The following is a 10,000-nucleotide window of genomic DNA, read 5'->3' as shown; positions in this document are numbered from 1 at the left end:
TGTGTGTGTTTGTACATATACTGTATGTTTGTGTCTGTGAATTTGTGCATGACTCAGCTTGTGAGTATGTGAGCATTTACACACACACAAAAACACACACACAAGTTTGCTTGTTATTTTCACTCAGAGACACACCAACACCACACACACACACACACACACACACACACACACACACGCACACACACACACACACACACTTACACACTCACAAATGACCCCCCCCCCCCCTCCTAATGTCTCCTCTGCCAGGCCGGGCGTGTGATGTGTGAAGGACATCAGCAGTGCTCCTCCCTCCTCCCCCGTCCTCCGTGCCTCCGTCAGCACATCCACACTGGCGCTGACGCCCCGGTCTCCTTCCCCGAGTTCTGCCGGGTCTTCGGGTTCCCTGTGGGCCCCTCGGGCTCCGGCTCCCTGCTGCTCTTCTACGAGCTGTTGGACCAGACGGGGGCGCTGGTGCAGAGGGGCAGTGCCAGCGGGTGCCCACAGCTGGGGCAGCACCCCGAGGCCATGCTGTTCGGACCGCAGGGGTGAGGAGGGGGGTTGCTCTTGACTGTGTGTTCACAACTTGTGTGTGTGTGTGTGTGTGTGAGAGGGACTGGTTTTGTTTTTATGGATGTACATGTACCCGGGTGTGTATGAGTATGTAAGCGTGTATGTACAGTATGTATGTGTGTGTGTGTGTGTGTGAGAGAGAGAGAGAGAGAGAGAGAGAGAGAGTGTGTGTGTGAGCATATGTGTGTGAGTGTGTGTGTAAGTGTGTGTGTGTGTGTGTGTCAGAGAGACAGCAAGTGTGTGTTTGTGTGTGTGTGTGTGCGTGTGTGTGGGTGTAATTTGGCATGGAGGTTGTGAATCATGAGTCTGTGGTAGTAAACACACCTTAACACACCTAAACTGGCTGAACAACATGACCCTAGTGTGTGTGTGTGCAAGTGTGTGCGCGTACATATTGTGTGTAAGGGAGAAGTTTAGAGGGTTGTGGCATGGATGGATGTTGTATGATTAGATGCTATGGTGCATGTGTCGGTGTGTGTGTGTGTGTGTGTGTGTGTGTGTGTGTGTATGTTTGTGTTTGTGTGTTCACAGTGAATGTGTATATATTAATATATATAACATTAGTCCGATCTCTCTCGCCCTGTGCAGCTACCTGTGTTCAGTGCTGGATGTGTGTGACTCTCTCTCGCCCTATGCAGCTACCTGTGTTCAGTGCTGGATGTGTGTGACTCTCTCTCGCCCTATGCAGCTACCTGTGTTCAGTGCTGGATGTGTGTGACTCCGTGAGCTCCGTGCGCCTCTACTCCAGCTCCTCCCCGTGCGAGGACCCGGGCAGCCAGTGCTGCGGCCTCCTCCTGGCCTTCCTGCAGCAGCGGCCCTGGCTGCGTCTGGACCTGCTCTTCTCCCAGCTCCACCGCACCCAGCCGCGCTGGCCCCAGGCCCCCCGCACCAGAGAGGCCCTGCGCAGCCTGGCTGCTCTCTGGCCCCGGGTCACCCTCAGCCCCCTGTCGGGCCGCGTTTGGGCCCTCCTGCTGGGCAGCTTCGTGACGGATGCCCCCCTGTCTGTCCTCCAGGCTCCGCTTCTGCCGGGGAGGGTGGCGGCGGACCGGCTGAACGCCGTGGAGCTGTCAGCCATAACTGGCATGGGCCCCGCCTACCTGGATCTGCCTGCTACCGGCGTGACGGATGACACTGACCGCGACCCGAACCGGGCCTCGACTGGACCCAAAACCATCCTGCCTCCCCTCCACTCTGACCCTGACACATATCCACCCCCCCAGCCTCTCCAGGGGCCGACTCCACGCAGGGCCCCCCTGCGGCCCCTTAACGTAGTTAGGCACGTGCGGATGCCCAGGCCGCTGGCCCAGGTCCAGCCAGGGTCTCACTCCTCTATTCCCTCCCTGCTGCTGACGGGTCGACCCGTGGAGGTGGTGAGGGAGAGGGAGAGGGAGGTGTCTGATGCTGGCATTCAGGGCACACACACACACGCTCGTACACACACACACGCTCACACACACACAGAAGTCAAGAGGAGTACAGATGGTGAACCAAAGTAATGTATTTGCAGTGTACCATTCAGTTTGGAGAGAGGAATAAAACAGTGAACATTTGTAGGTGTGTGTGTGTGTGTGTGTGTGTGTGTGTGTGTATGTGTGTGTGTGTGTGTGTGTGTGTGTGAGTGTGTGTGTGTATGAGTGTGTGTGTGTGTGTGTGTGTGTGTGTGTGTGTGAGAGAGAACTTTAGTATTATCTATATACGTTAAAATGTGTGTCTCCTGCTGAGAAGCACAGGGACCATCAACAACATAAAAATGAAGTGCACACACATATACACATAAATACAAAAACACAAGCACACACACACACAGAAAGAGAAGGGTGTAGAGAGGGAGAGACACAGAATAGGAAAGCAGGAGAGGGATAGAGAGAAAGCGACTGAGAAAAACAGAGAAGATAGAGCAGGAGATAGATTGGGTAAAGAGAGATAGAGTGATAGAGAGATAGATTGGGGAAAGAGAGAGAGAGGGATAGAGAGACATCCAGAGGGAAGAAGAGAAGCATGTGACCCAGAGAGAAGCTGATGAATATTGCAGAGGCTGTCTGAGAGGAGAGGTGCATAGTGCACCATCACTCTCACTAGGACATGCTCACCACACACACACACACACACACACACACATGCACACACACACACACACACACACACGCACGTGTGCATACTCACATACACACACACACACACATAAACAAACACATACAAACACACAAACACATACGCACACACACACACACATACACATACACACACACATACAAATACATGCGCACACACACACACACACACACACACACACAGATACACACATGCGCTTGCTCACATGCAAGCACAGCATGAATATACACAAGCACACATGCACAAGGTTGTGCTGACAAACACACACACACACATACGCACACAAATACACACTAACACTGATACAGATACACACTTTCTGTGTTTCTCCAACGCACACAGAATATGTGTCAGCTCATTCCCACCACACTTTGTGCTCGCTCTCTGTTTATCACACACACACACACACTCACAAGCCCACAATGCATAGCCTTGCAAACTCACACAAAACTGGATTGAAGGTATACACACACACACAGATTCCTTCCCTGAGTTGTTCCGTTAGCTCTTCCTGTCCCACAGGAGTTTTTTTAGCATAAATGATGCATAGCTCTGTTAATGCACCAGCCCTTTACACAGGCGAACGCCACCAAACCAGGCCACACATCAATTTGTAATGGATAACAACACAGGGTATGCGGCTTCACTTACTTGGTGTGGTGTGTTGGTGCGCTAAGTTTGTGTACGTCTGTGTGCATCGGTGTGCATAAAAGCAAAAAAAAAGTGTGTGTGTGTGTGAATGTATATATGCCTTTCTGGACACGTGTATGTGTGCGCACATGAGTGTCTGTGTCTGTTCACATCTGTGTGTGCGCACTGCTGTAATTGTGTTGTGTGTGTGTGTGTGTGATTAGCAGCGATGATCAGCTCTTACCTGAGTGTGTAGATAGTGACCATCCATCAATGCCTCTCCGGGAGCAGTGCAGATAAGGACAGATCGATCGATCGATCGAATTAGAGAAGCGCTGAGAGAGAGGTGGAGACACGTGTGTCTCTCTCTCTCTCTCTCTCTTTCTCTCTCTCTCCACCTGCTACATCACTCGCTCTCCCCTCTGCTCCCTCTCTCTCTCTCTCTCTCTCTCTTTCTCTCTCTCTCCACCTGCTACATCACTCGCTCTCCCCTCTGCTCCCTCTCTCTCTCGCTCTCTCTCTTTGTCTCTCTCTGACCTCCTGCGTTCCTGCTCATCACGTTCATCACACGATCCGCTTCATCGCTGCCTGGTTTCTTGGCGAGCGTGGGCGTGTGCGCGCGCGTGTGTGTGTGTGTGTGTGAGATGAGCTCTGTGCTTCAGAGCAGTGAAACTGTGCTGCGTCTGTCTCCAGCTGCTCCTACTGCAGAGAGAGAGAGAGAGAGAGAGAGAGAGAAGGAGAGAGAGAGAGTGAGAGAGAGAGAAAGGGAGAGAGAGAGAGAGAGAGAGAGAAAAGAGTGAAAGAGAGGGCCCAGTCTGGATAAGTGTCTCACACACAGTGTCTTACACAAACACAAAATAAACTACACACACTCATGCACACAGACACACACACACACACACACACACATACAAAGGCACACACAAAAAGACACAGATAAACACACACTAAGAACATCTGGTTGTACCATTACAATGTATTTCATCTATACACACAATTGGCGAATCTTCCCAGACACAATCACATTTGTGTTCAGGTCTTGTCTCATCTCTCTCTCACACAAACTTACATACACTCTCTTCTCTCATCTCCCTCACATACAAACATTCTTTTCACAATCTCTCACAACCTCTGTCCAGCTGCAGGGTGGTTTGTTGTCTGACTCATACACACACACACACACACACACACACACACACACACACACACACACACACACACACTAAACACACACACAGACACACACACAGACACACACACACACACACAGACACACACACACACACACACACACACACACACACACACACACACACACACACACACACACACACACACACACACACACACACACACACACACACAGCTGCAGAAATCATCTGCACCTTGCTCCACTTGACCCCTGTTCTCATACAAAACCAAGCAGCCGACCTGGTATGTGTAGTCTTCAATAAATCAAACTTGACTTGACTTGACAAGCTTGATCAGACAAACCAAATTCCATCTCAGTGTTGAATTTGTTTTGAAAAGAGTGAGACTACAGAATAACCTAAACTGATGAAAGAACACTGCAGATGGTTCCTATAATAAGCAGGAGATTTAATCAGAGCTTGGCGTCTCTCCCCTCTCACGTCACTCTTCCTCTCCCTATACTTTTCAGCGCAGTCCCTTTATTGACCAGCAGGGGGCAGCATAACCCACTGTTTTTTCAGCCACAGAGTGTTGCCAGGCTTTCACAGAATACCAACACAGCCACTGCAGTGAAAAGCCACAGAACGAGACTCAGACACTGGTCAAGCACACACCCTCAGTCACACTGAGGGAGATTAGCCCATCATGCACCATTCACACTGCACAGACTGTGTGTATTAGCATTGCCTCTGTAGGCTGGCGAACTGTAGGTGTGTGTCATGATGATTGAGCAGCGAGGAGGCAGCAGCAGCAGCAGGCTTTTCCATATCCGCTCCGGCAGTCTTTTTATGAAACTCATGAGTCTCACATAATCCTCTGAGCTGAGCTAAACCGCCCTCGCCCTCTCCTCAATGCTCTTCCCAGTCTGCTACTGCCTCACTGGTCAAGCTTCTGCTACTGTGGTTAGACATCAGGCCCTGTGCAAAGTTTGCATAAAGGCATCCTATATAGATATATATTCAAATGAACAGATATAAACTTGATATGTGATGGTCCACTATAGTTACTATGTACAGATTATAGTTGTTTTCTGGTTGAGGGAGAGCTTTGACAGAGATTAGACTGCAGGTCTAGTGTAAAGGAGAGACATGAGCATCCCTTCAGCAGAAACATACATATATATATGTGTGATTTATATATCACAGTCCAATATATCCTCCATATAGAGGTCATAGGAGTTTTCCACTAATGTGAGGCTTAGTGAATCCATCAGAGGTTTGACTGTCCAGCTGTCTGAGATTGAAGTGTCCTCTGGACAATATTTTTGGCCCTCCAATACCTGGTGCAGCAAGGTGCCAGTAACACCAGGGTTATGGGTCTGACTCCCACAAATGCCTTTTGTTCACTGTGAGTCCCATAGGACCAAAACATCTGGGAAATAAATAAATGTATTTGTATACTGTCCAGACTGAGTCACCTGCAAGCTGACATAGACTCAGTGTAAGGCACGAATATACAGTACACACCCCTTATAAAACACCTATATCCAAAAATGATGTTATGCTCCATTATGTTTGCAGTGTGCAGATGATGGCTTTTTAATTAAATAGGCACCAGGCGGCGCTATTGTGTCGGGTTTAATTAATGGTTTTGTGGAGATGTATTCTCCTCACACCTTAAATCTATAGGGCCATTTCTCTCCCTTATTCACTAGGAAAATGTCACACCCTCCAGTGGTAAAGGACCATGTCCCCTTCTGTATAGAAAGCACCATTATCTGTATTGCAAACAGACTGTATGTGTTGGATAATGAGACATGTGCCATATGTATAGTCTTTGTTAAGCATATAGCTGTAGCCAGATAAAATATGTTACTCCACATGAATACCCACACCTGCAGTCTTAGATCTGTTATGATGATGACAATACTTGTGTGTAGATCAGATGCAAATACTTAGTATTTAACTCGTAAATGTTGTAAATCACACGAAGACGCTGCAAACCTGTTGCTATAATGGATCTAGCAGCACTAATGTCAACTCTTGGGGAGCAGAACCCCTTGGAAACATTTAATGCGTATTATCACTCTGAGGTAAAATGTTTTGCATAGAACCACTGTAGGTCAATATGGCTAAATGCTGTACTCGTTTGCACTGGTTTATTCTCGGGATTGCATTATTCTAATATATGTATGTGTGTGGTGTTCCGTACCAGTTGCGGGTGACAGACCGGGTTGGTCTCTGTAGCGCAGCTGTGTCGTGAGGCGGACACTGTGGGCAAGCCGCTGGAAGAGGTCATGGGAACGGCACAATAGCAGGGATTAGCGTAAACCGCTTGCCTGCAGCAGCGCTGGATGCCAGCTAGTGTCATGCTGCCCGGGCACAGTCTAAAACCGCTTCAATCCAAGCGGCAGTGAACCACACAGACGGCCCTGTCATTAGCGCCGCGCTTCACCTCATTTGATTTAGTTAGCTTGGATGTTATTAGCCCACCGTCGTCGTCTGAAGACGTCTCAAGCCTGTCTATTTGTTTAGTTCGGTTATGTTCTGGACCGATGTGCTAACCTGAAAGACAGGCCGTGGCAGTAAAAGTGAATGAGTCTCAACAGAGGAAGGTTGACGTCAGTGAAAATGTTTAGGAATGATTGTTGAGCAGTGAGGCTTGCCTGTCTAAACGAGAAATATGCAGGACATGTTAGATGCATAAACTCGCTTGCGGCCTTCAATCACAGATAAACACACATTTGGCCAACACACAAACACGGAAAAAACACACACAAACACACAGATGAGGTGCATAGTTTGTATTTAGACAGCTGTAGGATTGCTCTTTATTCCCTGGGCTGCCTGTAAAATCCCCATCTGCCTCTTTTAAATTACAATAATCATCCCCTCTTAAATAAAAAATAAAAAAGAGACCAGTTGAAGATGTTTTTTGTTTGTTTGAGTTCCCGCGATGCCCAAGGCAAGAATCTGCACAGCACATGTTGCGACATGATCAATTCCAGTCTTTTCTCACATTGCATCTCCCAGTGTGCTCAGCAGAGTGTTCAGGTCTCCCAGTGTCTCAAGCATGTCTCACGTGCAAGTCATCCTGAGACAGGGGGCACAGGTGGGGGTTGGGGAGGGGAGGGGGAGACACACAGTCTTGGGACATTTGAGGAATAAATAACGGGGTCAGGGGTCATGGCGGGGATGGTGGTCGAGAGGACTGGAGTGGAGGGAAGGGGGTGTGAGGACCATAGCTTCCCGTCTGTTGGGATTCACCACTCCACCCCCTTCCCAGCTGGCCAATGGAATACGCATCTCAGCCCGCTGTTATGCAACTGGCCAGCGGGCGACCAATGAAAATGAAAGAGGGGCTGGGAGGAGCTTATGTATGAGACAGCATGAGACAAGTCTGAGACTTACAGCGAATATGTGTGTCTGTGTGTGTGAGAGTGAGTGTGTGTGTGTGTGTGTGTGTGTCTGTGTGAGTGTGTGTGTGTGTGTCTGTGTGTGTCTGTGTGTGTGAGTGTGTGTGTCTATATGCGTAAGTAAGTGTGCATCTGTAACAGCATGAGACATATAAGAGTGTGTGTGTTTGTTTGTGTTTTTTATGGTGTATGGCTGGTTACAGTACTTACATAGTGTGTGATATATGAATCTTCCGTTTGTTTTGAGTCTTGCACACATGCATGTGTGCATTGTTTGTGTCAGTGTTTTTATGAATGCTAGGTGTGACAGTGTAGGAAATGTATATGTGTGAGTCTGTGTGTGTGTGTGTGTGTGTGTGCGCATTGTTTGTGTCAGTGTTTTTATGAATGCTAGGTGTGACAGTGTATGAAATGTATATGTGTGAGAGAGAGAGTGTGTATGTGTGTGTGTGTGTGTGTGTGTGTGTGTGTGTGTGTATGTGGTATGTGTGTGTAGTGTGTGTTTCTGCGTCCACATCCTCTCATGAGTCTCTCAGAGCTCGTCCCGGGTGGAGGCGTGGGCGGAGGGGGGTGGCGTGTCTCCGCTCACGCTGGGCTGCATGTGGGCCTTCTGGGCCTTCTTGCCCGAGTACTGCCGGTCCCAGTCGGTGGGCACCGCCTCGTCATCCCAGATGGTGGAGGTCTCCGTGTCGCTCAGGTAGCCCGGCTCGCCTGTGTAGTGCGTGGGGTACAGCAGCAGAGGCTCCACGGAGAACGCCCGCAAGTCCCGCCGCTCGAAATGAGACATGTACTTCGCACTGAGGGAGAGGGAGAGAGAGAGATAGAGAGAAAGAAAGAGAGAGGGAGAAAGAGAGAGAGAAAAAAAAAGAAAGAGAGACATGTTGTGTGTCAACTTCTGTTTTCGAAAGTCACATAAGCAAAGTGAAGGAGGATGAATGAGTGACAACTAGCAGTTATAGCAGTGATACTTCACTTATTAGCATAGCAGTGATGGTCCACTTATTAGCAGCTTTAGCAGTGATGGTCCACTTATTAGCAGCTTTAGCAGTGATGGTCCACTTATTAGCATAGCAGTGCAGAGCCTCTCTCCCTTGTACATCGCTTTGGACAAAAGCGTCTGCTAAATGACTAAATGTAAATGTAATGTAAAGCAGTGATGGTCCACTTATTAGCAGTTATAGCAGTGATTCATAGTCCACTTATTAGCAGTTATAGCAGTGATAGTCCACTTATTAGCATAGCAGTGATAGTCCACTTATTTTCAATACAAAACGAGTAAATTAGCCAGGTCTCACAATATGCTACAACTGGATAACTGTATTGCATGGTGGAGAAGTATGCGATTTGAGACACACTGACATTCTCCGCTACTTGTGTGAAAATTCTCACAACTGGCAGCTCTTGGAAGGCAACTGTAAACAGTAGGGCCAATTTGTTTGGATCGTAAATGAGAGAGCTGAGAACGCCTCCGGTCACACCTCATCACAGAGGTCGAACTGGAGACCCCTAGTCAGCACTGAGGGTGTCTAACCCAACACTCCAGTATACACACTCAGTGTGTTTACATGATGGTATAATTCGAATCTTTGCTTAGTCGGACTATGCTTTCTTTCGAGGGTAGGTGCTATTATCCCAATATACATGGCAGTGAATAAATCGAATCATTGGCCGAAAGCATGTCATATCCGATACGATAGGTGGCGCTGTTTTTATTACAACTAGTGGTGATACAGCCCTTTCCGCTTGACCTCTTCACCACTACCAATAACAACAACAGTTGATTGAGCATGAATCGCGTCTGTTCATCGGTCCAGAAATGCGTGTTGCCTCTTGGGTTGTTTGTTTGTTTGTTTCTGCCAGGCCGATGTGTTTATAAGTTACATTATTCAAAAGGTGAAAGATAAAGGCGAGAGAAACGCACGCACATTCACACACGCGCGCAAATAATGGGTTACAGCCTAAACGCATTGCCCTTCTGCCAGTTGCATCAAATTGTTTTAGTACTTCTTCACTGTCGATTTCCAAATCTGTGTGAATATTCATGAGAAGCAAGTCCAGTCAGTCTTTTCGTAGATAGATACAAAGACCTTCAGGACGCAATGAATGTTCGGGTAGAAAATTTGCCGAACTTTCCAGGGCTTGATAAAGTTCACTGCG

The 10,000-nt window shown here is 48.2% G+C and overlaps 2 protein-coding genes across 2 annotated transcripts in view; one reads left to right on the top strand and one right to left on the bottom strand.

Moving 5' to 3' along the window:
* Positions 1-253: 253 nt before the first annotated feature.
* LOC105894996 (putative C->U-editing enzyme APOBEC-4) lies at positions 254-4,993 on the top strand. Its single transcript, XM_042709002.1, has 3 exons — positions 254-530; positions 1,232-1,925; positions 4,958-4,993. Exons 1-3 carry the CDS (start codon positions 265-267, stop codon positions 4,991-4,993), a joined length of 996 nt encoding a protein of 331 aa, XP_042564936.1. The 5' UTR covers positions 254-264.
* Positions 4,994-7,216: 2,223 nt separating this feature from the next.
* Positions 7,217-10,000, bottom strand: part of colgalt2b (collagen beta(1-O)galactosyltransferase 2b) — a 36,716-nt gene continuing 33,932 nt past the window's right edge. Inside the window, exon 12 of the mRNA XM_012821696.3 lies at positions 7,217-8,640. Within this exon, the coding sequence (XP_012677150.1) occupies positions 8,376-8,640 (265 nt within the window). The 3' untranslated portion in view covers positions 7,217-8,375. The remainder of the gene's footprint in view (positions 8,641-10,000) is intronic.

This window comes from Clupea harengus, chromosome 10, assembly GCF_900700415.2.
Source record: "Clupea harengus chromosome 10, Ch_v2.0.2, whole genome shotgun sequence".
Classification (NCBI taxonomy): Eukaryota; Metazoa; Chordata; class Actinopteri; order Clupeiformes; family Clupeidae; genus Clupea; species Clupea harengus.
The sequence above is the reverse complement of the archived record's forward strand: the minus strand, read 5'-3'. Positions and strand labels throughout refer to the sequence as shown.

Bases quoted from the DNA above. Each gene is read 5' to 3' on its own strand.
- LOC105894996 (XM_042709002.1), top strand. From the start codon at position 265: ATGTGTGAAGGACATCAGCAGTGCTCCTCCCTCCTCCCCCGTCCTCCG. The intron at 531-1,231 runs GTGAGGAGGGGG...GTGACTCTCTCT, and splicing joins ATGCTGTTCGGACCGCAGGG to CGCCCTATGCAGCTACCTGT. The intron at 1,926-4,957 runs GTGAGGGAGAGG...TATACTTTTCAG, and splicing joins CGGGTCGACCCGTGGAGGTG to CGCAGTCCCTTTATTGACCA.